The following is a 15,823-nucleotide window of genomic DNA, read 5'->3' as shown; positions in this document are numbered from 1 at the left end:
ATAGACCATTCAATGATTTGTCTCAGGATCTTTCTGGATAGCATACTTAGCTGCGTAATCTCTCCTGCACTGTCATACTCCTGAATACTGGGCAAAGACTCTTTCCACACAGTCCTGTGTTGCTTCCCTGCTCTGCCATCCCATCCCATACATCTGGTGAAGAACTGGTAGACTGTTTCAATTGGTCCCTTGCATGCCCCACAGCAAATCTCCCAAGGCTATGCCACGTGAATACATCCCAGCTGTGCCAGTCTCCCTGTGCTCTCCCTACTGTGCTCTCCCACTGCCCAGCCCCTGGCACCAGGCTGAAACTATCTCCTCATAGACTAGGACCAAGCTCCATCCCTTCACACGCTGGCAGGGTCCTGGGTATGCCCCACTGCAGAGAGCCAGTGCTGGAGGCTGGGGCATGGGTGAAGGCAGGCAGTTGCACAAGGAAGGACAGCAGTGAATCTGATAGGAGAAGCAGTTACTGCCCTCTGTCACCTGCAGCAGGCCAGCAAAGCTGTTCACAAGGCAGATATCGAACTGTTACAGTTTGTAAACTAGCATTTAAAATAAAGCAGTACAGATTTCAGGTCATTAAAAAATGCCAAGCAATAAATATTAAGGCTCAGGAGTTGCTGCCCCTGTATAGCGGGATGGGGCAGACAGCTGGAGACTCTCAGTGGCCCTAAAGCCAATTGTTCCCACTTGCAAATTGAAACCTAAGTGAGGAGTCATTCTCAGTGGTGGCCAATGGCAAAGAGCAGAGAGGCACCTAGGAGCAGCTTTCTAAACTGTCAGCTACTCCCGATGGGCCTTGTGTCCCAGCAGGTTTTTAAGCAAAGTCTAACAGGTGAATCAATGAAATCTTTGGAGATGCTGCCCAAGTCATTTTTTCACTCACATACCCTACACAAGAAGAAAAAGGCAAACTTGGTTCCTGTGTGGCTGAATGAACTCGTTAATCTCAGCAGATGAGTTTCATCAAAATGCTGTATTTCACAACCTGGAAGAGCAATAACTTTAGTATTGAAATACTGGCCTGCTCGCACCTGTGTGAGAAACAATATCTGCAAAGCCACTGACAAAAGGGTTTAAAATTTACTAGTTTGGCTTTGCACTGAAACCAACTACTGTGCTGACAAAGTCACCCCACCTGCAACTCAGTAGCTAAGGGATGCGAGTGAGCAATAGTGTCCTGAGGTGCCTGATGCACATCTTCAGGCTTCGGGCACACCAGAGCATCCTACGACGGGATGGCAGCTGCAGCAGGATAGAGGTGAGGGCTTAGACCCTTCAGGGACAAACCAAAGCCTTCCAAGCTGGCTTTATTCCCCAAAAGCAGCTGCCAGGGGAGAGAAACACCAGTGCACAGAGAGCCATGAGGAGAAGGGAGAACAGCCCAACTGGCATGAAGTGGAGGCAGCGTTAATCTGCCCATCTACCTCATTGAGCTTTGACATACCACCAGCTCTTGTTTTAAAGCAGACATAAGACTGCCCAGCAGTCCACATCAATCTCAAAGATTCAGCAGGGAATAAGAAAGAGCTTTTTAGGTTTCATGGCAGAAAAAAATGAACAGCTTTACTGGAAAACAACCACTTATGCCATGAATGCAATTTTTAAGAAAGCCTCTGCCCACTCCAGCCTACTCAAAGGTCCTCCTGAGTGCCAGCAAAGGGACCTGCACTCATTTAATGTTTTCACACCCCATCAACTGCCCTGGTCATGGTACAGAGAGCCAGGAGATGCCTCATCCCAGGCCTGCAGAGCTAGCAGTGGCCCCATAAAGCAAGGGCAAACCCCATGGCCTACTGCAGAAAGGTAAGAGGAAAGACTCAAGCACAGCAGGGACATCTGTAGCTGTGAGGGGTTCACAGTCCTGACTGCCCTGGGCAAAAGCATGGACTGATGGTGAGAGATCTGCTAGCACCTCTGATTTATACCCTACAAGGAGAGGCAGAATTAGGCCCAAAATACTCAGTGACCTATCTGCAAACCTGGAAGGTTTAGTAAGACAGTTATCTGCAAAATTGTTCATGCTTTTGAAGGCAGAGATTGGCTTTTGCTGGCGGCCAATGCTAAAGAGGCAGCCAGTCTCTGCAAACTGGTATACGAACACACACACACCAGCAGTAAACAAGTGCTTCTCTCCTAGCTGGGAAAGGATGGGTATCAAGACAACTGGCATTTCTTCAGCATCATATCCTATAAATGAGCTACAACAGGAACCTGGTCTTCAAGACTTCTCAAACAAAAGAGTTGTTCAATAAAATATGTTTGTATAAGCAGGAAGGAGTACACTCATTTCCTGAGCAGCACAAAGCATCAGCTAATTTCCTGAAGGTTTAGGTCATTTCAAGTATTTCCCATCTTGAATGGTCAACAGCTTCAGTAATGGGGAAAAGCCCTGGAGCATATGTCTGAGTGCCTTTCTCTGCAGAGTGCACACTTGGATGGCATTTATGTTGAGGCTATCAATATTTACTAAAGATGGCTGTAACATCACCTTGCTCTTGCTACATTAGTCATGAAGGACATAGACCACAAAAACATGACAGCAAATGGACTTATATTTAGCTCATGCTCCCAAGCCTGATGGAAAACCCATGGGATCCTCCTTCTCGCACAAGGACATTTCACAGTGTCACAGGGTTAGAAGGTAATTCAGGTTGGAAGAGACTCCCAGAAGTTTGTACTCCAACCTCCCACCTAAAGCAGGGTCAGCTCTGAGGTCAGATGTGGTTGCTCAAGGCTCTACCCAGTCAGGTCTTGAAAACCTCCATGGAGAGAGATGGCACAACCTCTCTGGGCAAGCTGTTACATTATTTGACTGTCTTCACAGAGAAAGTGTTCCTTATATCCAGTCCAAACCTCTCTTTTCAACTCATTTCAGCTGTTGTGTCTCGTTGTCCCTTCATGCACTGCTGTGAAGAGCTTAATTTCTTGATGACCTTCTTGTAGGCACTGGCAGCCTGCTGCTGGGTTCCTTCTCCAGGCTGAACAAGCCCAGCTTGACCACACCATTGCAGCCATTGCATGGGGCAGCTGTGACCCATAGCCTGGGATCCAGCCATCTGAGGACACTGAGGATGTGGTTGTCTTTGGCATTTTTAACTGAGGTAACAATTAATGCATGAATTCAGCACAAGAAAGCATCCGTGTGCCCAGAGTGAGCCAGAAGTGGAAGTTCGCGGCACTGCCCCTGTACAGCACATCCTGCCAACACCATTTCTTTACTTTCCTTAAATAAGGAAAAGAAGCTCAAGAAGGAAATTTCAGGTATGATTCCCGCTTCTACATGTTTCAATTTTTTTTTTTTTCTGCTTTAAGTGTAAGTTTGAGATGGGCTTAAAGCAAACTCCCAAAGACAAATCCTGCTGAATGCCACAGGGATTGAATTCCACACCTCTCCATTTATCTGCCCTCTTTCCTTACAATAAGCTGACCAACATCCCCAGATTTCCTGCATCCTAAATGTAGGAGTCCAGGCATCCAAATCCACTCTCACTTTTTTTTTTTTTTATTTCCAAAGCAGGTCTCTCATCCTAGCTACCATTTTTCTTCATGTCAGGCTTTTACCATTTACAACCTAAACTAAACTAGGTGTTCTCTAACCTCGTTTTATTTCAGCACTAATCACATCAGTATCTGCACCCAGGTCCCTTTAGGAGATGGCCCGGAGAGATCACAGAGCTGCTGCCAGCCAACTGAGCTGCAGGACTCATATTTAGAAATAACTGATCTCTCCTCCTGTCTGCTTTAGGAACCTTTGTGGAGTCTTCAAGGAATTTAAGTGTCATCTGAAATGCAATCACAGAGCAAGACTGCAATGGACTTAACACACTGATTGAAACCAAAGCTGAATGCTCTATAGCAACCACCCTGAGTGTATCCAGTAGAGACCAGCTTCCATAAAAGCAGCTGGCTGTCCAGTCCTTTTAAAATCAGACCACTTATTTAGGCACCCAGTTAGAGAATTGGGAGATTTTTTCCAGGCAGTATTGGCATGGATGTGCACGTCTCAGTGACCATTTTATTTTATTTCAATTTTCATTGCAAATCTCTTATGCTCATTCTGAAATAAAATGGCCATCAGGCAGATCAGGAGACTAAGGAAATTACCCAGAACATGATAAAGAGCAATAGTAGCAGTTATTATCCACTGCACCAGCAGAAGAATGTGCACACTCAGGTTATTTATGAAGAGGTGGCGCTGTCTGAAGCAGATGCCCAGCTGCCAACACACACATTTTATCATAATGCCCCTAACATTTACAGCTTTTCTTAAATCCCCACGTCCTGGATTCACAGGCACTGAGAGATTTTTAGATTCTAAAATGCTCCAATTTCCAAGTCAGTCTTATACACTGACACACACATTTTGGACATATAGCATCAGCTTGAATAAGGAAATGTGTTTTTCAAAATACGCTAGGTATCTCTTTAAGACTGCAATTAGAACCTGAGTTTAAAACCACCTCCAGGCAACCTTCAAGTTTTGCAGACATAATTATCTGTGGATGCAAAGCTAGAGGCTGTTTATGAACAGGAGGCCTTTAATGTTTTATTTTCTGGCTGCACATCCTGTAGTTTTCTGTATCCTGTTAATGTGGATATTTTCCCCAGCATTAATGGAGACTGCCCTTTGTGAGGCGCTGAGTTAGTCTCAAGAAGTGCACTCTGCTACAAAGTGGAATATGTCCAGGAATGAAAAGGCTGTAAACAACTATTTATTCCACTTCCACTGCAGATCTAGAAGGTTCTGTTCAAAACAGAAACTAAACCATGTCTCAGACACACCCTCCTGCAACCAGCGTGGTTATGACTAACACAGAGGCCCAGGATTTCTGTCAGCATCAGTCCTGGCCAGCCTACTGCAGTGGGAAGGCAGCTCTTGCCTGGACTTTCCTGCTAGGCAGCCCTATTCTGGGATGCTCCTGGCTGATGGCCACTCTTCTGAGTTTGGGATTAAAGGCATAAAGCAGAATTAGATCCTACTACATTAGGATCTAATTAGGCTTACTGAATTAGATCCAAGTTAGGATAGCAAGGTGAGACACCCTGTGTGCAGTGCTGCCAAGTCAGACAGTCTTCTCTCTTGCCTATAGCCTCATAGGAACTCCAGGCCCATGGATGCTGCAGCTAATGAGAATCTTCAACAACACAACAGTCACTGCAGCAGTGGCTACGACAAGCTAGAGGTGGGATGGAAAGACTCCATTGCACAACCTCTTGACAAGTCGATAGGAGCTTCTCTGTGGCAGGTAAAACTCTGACAACAAACCTGGCCCAAGCAAGTAGGATGAAGCCTCCCTAGAGATGAGGTACCACTGCACCACATGAATAAGAAATCCAAGTACGCCTAGTCATTTGCTTATGCTGCCCAGGAAGTATCACTGCCTGCAGACGCCTCTGTCCTCTTCCTCACAGTTAGGTGCCAGGACACAGCTGGGGTACCCCCAAGCACTTAGTCAAAGCTGTGAATGTCAGCTGGGCCCTTCCCAGGTTTAGGGGCACCCATAACTTCACTTGTGGAAAACAAGTCAGAGCATGTGTAACACTGACTGCATTCACTTCATTCATGTAGAATCTTCATTTGGTATATGGGAGAAAGGGGACAGACAGATCTGTGAACAAAGGGCTCAGTCCTGACCCTGCCTGCAAGGGAAGAGCACAAGCATGACTTTCTGCAGACTGTGGCATCCCAAGGAGGTTAGGTGCCCCAGTGAAGAGATCTCTACTGCTTAGACTGGGAGAGACAAATTCACAGCCTGAATAAGTGTATCAGTGAAATGAATTTTTTGCTATTACATAAAGGTTAAACTGCAATAAAGTTGCCAAGGCATCAATTCAATGATAGAGATATATAAAGGCCATCTTTTTGCTGGAGTAATTTGGCCAAACTGCACAGACTTTCCAATTTATACCAGCAAAACATAAAGCCCATGGTGGCTGAGCAATGTGGTCTTACAGTACAAAACCAGTGTTGATGGATAGCTACATGCCCTGGCTACTTGCCAGGCCCAAATTAGCCATCTGAGCTACTAGGATGGATGGCTAGGGGCAAAAATATAGCTGCCATCACCTCAGTATTAGGACTGGTCTAAGTATTTCATTACTCAACCATTACTCTTGAAGACAGCCTCACACAGTGGGAAAATGTTGTTTGTATTTAATTGGAACAAAGTTCTATTGGCTGACTCTGGGCATATGACTATAATTGATTTTTTAAGATAAAAATAAGTATATAACCACCTTATTCTATTGCTTCTTTATACCTTAGAGGTTCAGAACCAATCATAGAATCATAGAATCATAGAATGGTTAGAGTTGGAAGGGACCTTCAAAGGTCATCTAGTCCAACTCCCCTGCAAGGAGCAGGGACATCCCCAACTAGATCAGGTTGCTCAGAGCCTCATCCAGCCTGGCCTTGAACGTTTCCAGGGATGGGGCATCCACCACCTCTCTGGGCAACCTGTGCCAGTGTTCTACAACTCTCATTGTAAAAAATTTCTTCCAAATACCTAAACTGAATCTACCTTCCTCTATTTTAAAACCATTACCCCTTGTCCTAGCACAACAGGCCCTACTGAACAGCCTCTCCCCATCTTTCTTATGAGCCCCCTTGAGGTACTGGAAGACTGCTATAAGGTCTCCCCGGAGCCTCCTTTTCTCCAGGCTGAACAGCCCCAACTCTCTCAGCCTGTCCTCATAGGAAAGGTGCTCCAGCCCTCTGATCATCTTCGTGGCCTCCTCTGGACCTTTTCCAGCTGGTCCATGTCCTTCTTATGTTGGGGTCTCCAGAACTGGACACAGTACTCCAGGTGGGGTCTCACCAGGGCAGAGTAGAGGGGGAGAATCACCTCCCTCAACCTGCTGGCCACGCTTCTCTTGATGCAGCCCAGGATGTGGTTGGCCTTCTGGGCTGCAAGAGCTCGTTGCCGGCTCATGTTGAGCTTCTCGTCCACCAGCACTCCCAAGTCCTTCTCCTCAGGGCTGCTCTCAATCCATTCTCTGCCCAGCCTGTATTTGTGCTTGGGATTGCCACAACCCAGGTGCAGGACCTTGCACTTGGCCTGGTTAACTTCATGAGGCATGGGCCCACCTCTCCAGCCTGTCAAGGTCCCTCTGGATGGCATCCCTCCCTTCCAGCATGTCGATGGCAACACACAGCTTGGTGTCATCAGCGAACTTGCTGAGGGTGCACTCTATCCCACTGTCCATGTCGCCGACAAAGATGATGAACAGGGCCGGGCCCAACACGGACCCCTGAGGGACGCCACTTGTGACCGGTCTCCACTTGGATATCGAGCCATTGACCACCACTCTCTGAGTGCGGCCATCCAGCCAACTCCTTATCCACTGAGTTGTCCATCCATCAAACCCATATCTCTCTAGTTTAGAGAGAAGGATGTCGTGCAGGACAGTGTCAAAAGCTTTGCACAAGTCCAGGTAGATGATATCCATTGCTCATCCCTTGTCCATCCATGCTGTCACCCCGTCATAGAAGGTCACCAAATTGGTCAGGCACGATCTGCCCTTGGTGAAGCCATGTTGGCTGTCACCAACCACCAATGCCTGGTGTCAGCTTGTACTAGTGGTGCTCTGATCTGGAGTGTCATCTCTCCATCCCCAGGTGTGCACTAGTTAATAAACTGATTTCACATAGAGGGAGTTAAGTGTTTTTCTCCTGGCTGCACACCTGCACTGATGCGGTCAACAACAGAGCAAGCAGGGACTTGCAAGCATTTGCAACGTCTACCTTAATGCACCAGGAGCAGTGCTGAGAAGGAGTGAGCAATTCATGCCCAGCGATATCCATGCCAACGGCAGGAAAGCATAGAAAAAAGCAGCCTGTTCCCCGAACTCTGCTTTCCTCTCTGTCCTCCAAGTACCTCCATACCTGGAGTAACAGGAACAAATTAGAACTGCAGGGAGGTTTGGCTTGCTTATGCTAGAGGTTTGGGTGCCTTGGCCCCCAAGAAGCACCTGTGCTTAGAGGAGAGGGCCCACATGCTTTTCTGATGGGTTGTTTAAGGCTGCAGTGAGATGTGCAGGTGATCCTCAGCATCTGTTAAAAGCCCTCTGATTTGTGATTTAACATCAGCTGTTTTGCATGATTGGGCTGCACCTGAGATATTTCTAGCCTTGTTTCTTGTAGGGATGTAGCAGACCTTAGGGGGAGAAGGAGTAAGAAATGTTGCTACCCATGTCTCTTCATCTCTGTTGCTTTATGACTTCTGTGTCCTCTGTAATCAGACTAAGCAAAAAGGAATTAATAGTTTTAGGGTCCTGAGCTACCAAAATGATCCTGCCATCCTAAGACAAGCAGCTCAGGCAAGCTGCAGCCAGCTCAGCCTGTCACTGTTGTGGATTCCTGCTGGTGAGGGATCTGCAGCTCCTTGACATGCTTGGCCAGGATTGGGCTGACCTATCCCCATGCTCAACCTTAATCTCCCTTGACTTTCTCTCAGCTCAAATCAGAGCAGTGTTGCTGTCAGCCTCTCACCTTGCCATTAGCAGTGACTGCAGCGAAGACCGTGGAGGAGTAAGGGGCCCATGCAACATCCCCTACAGCAGAACGCAGGTCATAAACAAACATTGGAGTCCTGTGAAAAAAAGACCCAGGGAAAAGAACTCATTTAAACACATGCAACTCTGGACATGAAAGTTATAAACACTTTGATGCTGCAGCCTGTGTTGTTCAAGGCCAGCTGCAGAAGTGGGAGATGAGGTAATTTCTCAATGTCAGATACCAGGCAGGGTCTGAGCCAAAGGCAAAATAAAGTTGAGCATCAACCCAAATGGGTCAGGATTGGTCCTGCTACAATGAGAAGAAAGGTAGCATGTTTCTTTTTTTCTGAAAGCATTTTGAAAGCTTCCCTCCAACACATACAACAGTCTCTGGTTAATAATCATACAGGAAAAAGTTATTTTCCCTCTCTGGACTCCTGACAACAACATTGAATATTAGAGCAGTATTGTCAAGAGGAAATATTTGACTGATTTACAAAAAAAAAAAATTGATTTCCTGATTTAAACCAGACATTCCTCAAACACTAACCCTGAACTTCATTACATATTTTCAAATGCTTTTTTTTTTTTTTTTTTTTTTTGCCTCTCTTGGTCTTTGGAGATGTCTGGCCCCTGAGGCCGTAAGCCAGCCTCTGACATTTAACTATAGCATTGCTGCAGAAGAATAACCTTGTCACAGTAGGTCCTGCCTGAAGAAAGCCAAGTCCGAAGCAAAGCAGCCCAAGCCTGTGCTGAACTGCAGTGCTTGGCAAGTCCTGGGCCAGCCAATGCTGAATTGTATAGCTTATGTCTGGGGAGTACAAATCTGAGTCATCAGCCCCCAAAACAGAGATAAGAGAGCAAATAGCAATGTCAATATCTAAGAGAGAAACTGAGACTGAGGTACAAGCAGGGTCAACATGTGTGGCTGGCATGTCAGGCTGGACCTCCTCGCCCGCGCCAGGACCCAGCAGGACCTACTTGATGGTGTGATCCCAGATCTTGACTGTCCAGTCAGAGCTGCAGGAAATGAAGACTTTCAAGTGGTAGGGATTCCAGCTGACTGAGTCCACGGCCATGTGATGAGCTTCAAACACATCCAGAAACTGGCTTGAATAGCATTTTGAACACTGTAATGGAAAGAACTAGTCAGTAATCAGAGCTAGATCTTGTTCTGGAGCACATATTCCTGCAGAAAGATGCCTTTGAATACTCATATGGCCTTCTAGGCTCTTCTGGGCTGGCTGGGAAGAGGCATCTGGTACTTAAAGGTGCTACAGAAACTAAATAATTTAGCACACGCTGTTTCACCCCACTTGCAGGCAACACCAAGCTCCTCTTTCTGATACACAGAGGTAGGAAATGAAGTTATCTGGTTGGATTTACAGCCAGAGCCAGGCTCCAGAGCCCATTCTCCACTGCAAGAGCTCCATTGCCTTCCTGCCAGTCTGAGCTCCCACCATGCCTCTGTAAAAGGCTCTTGAGAAAGGCAGAGAACAATAGCTCTTGCATTGCTCAGGAGCACACAGCACTGTGTGCATTTGAAGTGCTGCAATTAAAATCTCCAGTGTTGGTGCTCTAAGCAAAAGAACGACCTATCAGACCCTTTGGCTTTAAGGATTTGAAGAACATGCCGAAAGTCCCTTCCCTGCCATCACCCTGCGACAGCCTGCTCTGAGAGCCTGCCTCACCACACAGGTCTGCAGCTCTTTCTTCTGTGCCACTTGTGACTTCCCGAAGGGGTGTGAGAACTACAAGAGGCTGGCCAGCACTCAGGCATGTCCCCGACAGGCTGGTGGGCCATCCTGTACCCCAGCCAGCAGCCTGTGAAGTGGACAAACCTGGCATATGGATGCAAGGGTCAGGCCAGGAGCATCACAGCAGTGGGTGACACTAAATGACAAAATGTAGGATGTGTGCAAGAGGTGCAAAACATTCAGGAACCTTGGAAAAGTCACTTTGTGTGTAAGCCCCTGAAGGAGGGGAGAAATTATAATCTGCTTCTCTGCATGAGCAGAATATGGGACTCAATACAGATTGTCCGTTCTGTGTTCACAGAAAAATGAGGTTATCCTCCCCAAACCTCCTCACCTTCAAGGGGACTGGAGGCTTCCTTTGTTAGCAACAAGGACCTGATCTCACACAAAATGTCCTCTTAGTTGTGTTCTCACACACAACCTGTATCCACACAGCAGGTTGGGGTTGGCTTCAGGACTTTTTGTCAATCTGCCTCTGTACTGTCACTACAAGGACTTTTCAGCACCTTCCATTACTCCCTAATAAATGCAGCAACACATTATCTGCCTGAGCAGCAGGATTGCTGAAGTGTTACATGACCTTAATTCTTCCAAACCAAAGTTCTAACTAATCATGAGGCTTAACTGTTTATTACACATGACACTCACTGCCTGGGTACCCAGACCTGTTTTCTTCCAATGCCTTTGTGCACTGGGGCAAGTACTGGATTGAGGGTGGTAAACTATTCAAACAGCAGCAGCTCTTGCATCCCTGGGAGGCTTGCTGTGGTAGGAAACAGAAAAACAAAAAGTGGCTCATGTCCCACTGAAATTTACTGAGAGTGTCCATAGCTTGCTAATAGTTTGGTGCATACCTTATCTCTGAGTCACTGTCCCTGTGTGTAATTATGGTACTGAAATCTCCTTTAATGCATGTTTCATAACTTTACTTCATAATTCTTAATGTTCAGCCACCAGGAAAACTGGTACTTGGCTTGTTTCAAAAGTCACTTTGCTGGGAACAGACAGTATGGGTCACAAGTAATTAATACAAGAGAGAAGCTGCTTTATCCATCTGTCCTTCCAAGTGTGTGGTCTCTAATACCTGAGGACTTTGATGAATGAGATCCTAACCAGATTTGTCTGCATCCAACAGAAGTGTAATGCTCCGTGCTCTGTTTTTAAAAGCCATGTTGGGGATGAGCCCTTGGTCAGTGCAGCTCTCCGGGCACTGGCATGGGAGGCTCATTGTGCTCTGGGATGTGCTGATCCACAGCACTGGCTTAGCAGTCTGCAAGTCTGGCCTAGGTTAGTCTGCAAGTTTTCCTATCAAATCCACAGCAATAACGATTCTGTAGGGCAGATGCCTGTCTGTGTCCCTTATGAGAAATGAACCCTGCATGCTTGCTTTAGCCTAAAGCCATATACCATGATCTGGCAGTGCCTGCCAGCACCACATCATGTTCATATGAGCCTTTGGTATCATCTCGGGTATATGAGACAGGGCCATGCTCTTCCCAAGATGCATTTTGAAGAAACACCACAAACTTGAGAAAAAGCTCAGAAAGAAGTTTAACTTTAAGAATAAAAGAGTTGCTGAGCTAACTAGAACTGCTGGCAAAATCTTTCCCTACTATTCACTTTAAAAACCTTACAGTTATTAGACACATCAGGATGAAAACAAAACCACTTGGAAAATGTGACATTTAACTCCTGACAAGACAGCTTTGAAAAGGATGAGTAGACTCAGGGAGCAGGCATTTGTGCAGCCTGTCTGATCTTCAAGAGCACTGCTCCAATTTGCTGAGAGTGCTTTTCTCCTGTTTGAGTGGTGGTAGATGTGTGTGAATAGTAAATTGTATTTTTATGATGGGACAGGAAAACAAGAATGCTTCCATGGCAATACAGGAAGCCAGTACAAAGGTAAGTGGTGACAGGGCTACAAAACATAGGGGAGGAATACCAGGAGGAAAGGAGAACTCCAAGGACACAAAACCTAGGGATAATCTTCATTAACAGCACTTCAGTTTATGCTAGACGTTAGCGTGAGACAAAACTCCCCCACATCCATGGTGAATGGACGGGTATTAGCATTCTCATAATGTAAAGGGTTTCTTTAGTTCACCAACAGAAACTCTAGGCAGTACAGAAGTCAAAAAATAATCTTTCTCAAAGGAGGTTTGTATCTGGCAATAGAAAGAGTACTGCCCAACACTGGCACTCCTAGGCAGATCAGGACACCCAGCTGCTCTTCAGAAACCACTGACACAAATGTGTCCTGTGTTGTTGTGGACAGCTGCTACCGGCAACACCAGAGGTCTCCTTGGTTTTTGCTCAGTGCCTTCTTGTAGACAACTGCAACAGAAATGCTAAGATCTGTAGAAAGGCTTACAAATGGAAATAGAGGCATGTGAATGCATTGGGAGAGACACCAGCACATGGTCACAGAAAGAACCTGTGTTAATTGCTGACAAATGAAGTCAGTCAAGTGACAAGCGGACAGAACAAACAGAAGCTCCAAAGATAACATGGTGAGGTGAGAAACAGAACTCAAACCATAAAATATCCAGACAAGGAAAACAACTTTGCCTAAGACAAAGCAAGACTAGACACTGAAGTAAACAATCTCTTCATTACTAAAGGGTGACTGGAAGTTGGAGCCTGTCCAGAAAGTAGTTTGCCATCATCTTTTAAGCAATACCCAAGAGATGTGATAAGGACTCAACAGCTAGCATCTTTTGTCATCCACATAACCACAAGAAATCCTGTCCTGACCACACAGATAAAAATGTCCCAGTGCTTAGTATGAGAGAATGAGTATGAGTGAAACTAGTTTTATTTAAAATTAGAATTACCTTTTCCTTCTATACAATCTTGCACTGAGTTTTATTACATTCGTTACACTCTCAAGCAAACTGCCTGAGACTGAAAAAAAACCCCTTTCTTACATGAATATATTCAAATCTCATCACAATGTTTCTGATGAAGCCCTGATTATTAAGAAGTAATTCTGATCAAAGAGTTGAAGCCACAATAGTGTTTCAGTATGAATCTCATACCATACCAAAGCTGAACAATTCCTAAACAGCAAATAAGATATGCAAAGAGGCAGTTTTGCACTACAGAATCACATTAATGCAGAAACAGTTTGTCCTCTATGTAAAAGGGCAATAGATAGGTCTGTGTGTAATTAAGATAATGATTTCTTGGCTTCAAAAACATTATTAAATAGGCCATTTTAAAAATTTCACAATAATTGTTCTGCAGACAAAGAATTAACATATTATCATGCTATTTGTGGGCATGCCTGGTCTCTGAAAAAAAATGCTGTCACTGTCCTCAGCATCCGAGAGGCTCTGGGAGGCAGTCCACAGACAGCTCCAGTAACGGGTTCAGACATGCAGTGTTTCAGTAAAGGGTGCGATGAAGGTGTGTGGTAGTCCTTGAGAAATGTCTGGAGCAGCAGTTGATCCCAAAACCTTTGAAACTGTTTGTAGCAAACTCTCAGGGGATGCTAAGGGTGGAAGCACCCTTCTCCCTGTTTTTGTGGATACTATGGAGGCGTGCTTGTGCTAGAGACTCAAGAATTCTCTTCCCAGTGTTAGCCCATACAATCTGATGGAAGACTGTCTCTTCCTGCCCATCGGAACAGCTGAGTTTTATAGGGCATTGTTGCACAATGTAAGAGTGGTCCCACTTTTCACTAAGTGATTCCTCATCAATTCAAGAATGTTTTGTTGCTTACCCATAACCCTGAAATCAGCCTTAGCACCAATAAAAGAGAAGATGCTGTATAACAGTATCTCTCTGCATTTGTCCGTCCAAGAAGTAGTTAAAATATCTGTGTTGCTTCATGGCTGAGACCACTCCTTATGTTAAAACCCCATCCTTGTTATAGTTTCACTGAAGACCATCCAAGGGAGGAATACCTACAGCTTTGTCAATGCAAATGCTGCCAAATTCTGTTCCTGTTCAGTCCTCCTCCATGAAGGATTTCCTTTGCTATGTAACTCAGCCAGGACACCAGCCTGAACATTCTCCTGCAGGTTAAGTGATGGACCCCACCTAATGCTGACAGCTGCTGTCATACTCACTGACATCCATCACTCACCTAACTATAAAGGAAGTTAAAACATGTGATTCCTTACTGCCTTTTTATCAGGACTAGACACAGCAGGACTAAAACAATTTGAAGTACAATACCCAGGGTACCAACTTCCATGGGAAACCAGTCAAATCAGAACACCTGCCCATGACTGAACAGATGCTTTGTGTGAAGAAAGCATCAACAAAAAGCCATTGTGCCTACCTCACTGCACATCCCTTCCCAACTTCTCCCACCTCCCTTCTGCACCTGTCTTGTCCAATGCAAGTGAGCATTGCTCAGAAATCCTCCCTACAAACCGCCTGGCAGAGAGAGAGATTACAATCACCATCATCCCTCTGGAATGGTGATTGTAAATGATTTATATTGATTTCAGAATACAATTTCCTTTGGATTCTTTTCCCCTATTTTGTTTCCCTTTTGCAAGCAGGACATGGGGAAGGAGCTTACAGCATTCTCTAGGCATGGCTGGATGGATGTGCTCTGCACATCAGCCTCCTGCTGATGGTCCACTCGCCACACTGAAGGGCTCTGACCACAATATTAACAAGCCCCAAAGCCAGCTCAGAGGAATGCTGTGCAAACAAAAGTTATATAAGCAAGCAGCTACTGACTTTATTTCCAAGGCTAAATACAGCAAAGCTGAAAAACTTCCTATTTTTAGCTTGACTTCTTAAGAAAACACAATGTCTGTGTCCTGCTCTCTGCTTGTCTATCCTCCCAAACTTTTGACCTCACTGGCAATTTCAGTTAAAGCTGGCTGCATATGGGACTTGGTAATATTAAGGTCTTACATATCTATAAAAAGGGACGGCCATGCAGGGCAAACATCTGGGCAGTGCCCTCATCCCAGGAAGGGCAAGCAAAGCTTGGCTGCTGCCCTCACCACATGCCTGGAGCTGTCTGGCCGACAGCTCCCAGCCGGTGCTGGGCACCAAGACCTTAGGCTGCAGGAGGGCACTGGAGGGGAGGTAGCAACCACTGTCTGCAGCAACCAAGGGTTATAGTTATCACTGAGCTGAGGGACAGCATGGTGGTGATCAGAGGAAGGCAGGGTTAGAGCAGACAGTGAAAAACTGGACACAGGAGGGCAAGGAGAAAGTGGGACTGGGGAAAGGATCTGGAATGTAATCGTGGAACAGAAGGGCTGTTGGACATCAATCCATAGGAAACAAGGCTTCATTAGCCTCACTGCCCATGGAATAACAGATCCAAAAAGGGAAAAAGATGAGATTTTTCCTGCCATTTCTCCATAGCCACGAGGACAGAGGATCAATGGCTTTTAACTTCGGTTCTGATCATAGTTAGCACCTCACTCACACAGCTGCAATCTGCAAAGCATTCTGGGATGCACTTTGCATGAAAAACGTTTCTGCAAAATAAGGCCTTAATTGGGTCTGTGCAGAGAGCTTCCTGTGACCTTCTGTGGTTCTGTGCTGGTCTCAAGTTCACCACAGGGATCTGCTGGCACGACCAGCCT

General features: G+C 45.8%; 1 protein-coding gene across 1 annotated transcript in view; it reads right to left on the bottom strand.

Annotated features, from left to right (window-relative positions):
* DNAI1 (dynein axonemal intermediate chain 1) overlaps positions 1-15,823 on the bottom strand; it is a 148,172-nt gene that overhangs the window by 37,355 nt on the left and 94,994 nt on the right. Inside the window, exons 17-18 of the mRNA XM_086770559.1 lie at positions 9,484-9,632; positions 8,498-8,597 (exon numbers count right to left, since the gene is read on the bottom strand). Coding sequence (XP_086626685.1) covers positions 8,498-8,597; positions 9,484-9,632 — 249 coding nt within the window. The remainder of the gene's footprint in view (positions 1-8,497; positions 8,598-9,483; positions 9,633-15,823) is intronic.

The sequence above is a fragment of the Chlamydotis macqueenii genome, chromosome Z, assembly GCF_036417535.1.
Source record: "Chlamydotis macqueenii isolate bChlMac1 chromosome Z, bChlMac1.mat, whole genome shotgun sequence".
In the NCBI taxonomy this organism is placed as follows: Eukaryota; Metazoa; Chordata; class Aves; order Otidiformes; family Otididae; genus Chlamydotis; species Chlamydotis macqueenii.
This window is presented reverse-complemented; position numbering and strand designations above follow the sequence as displayed.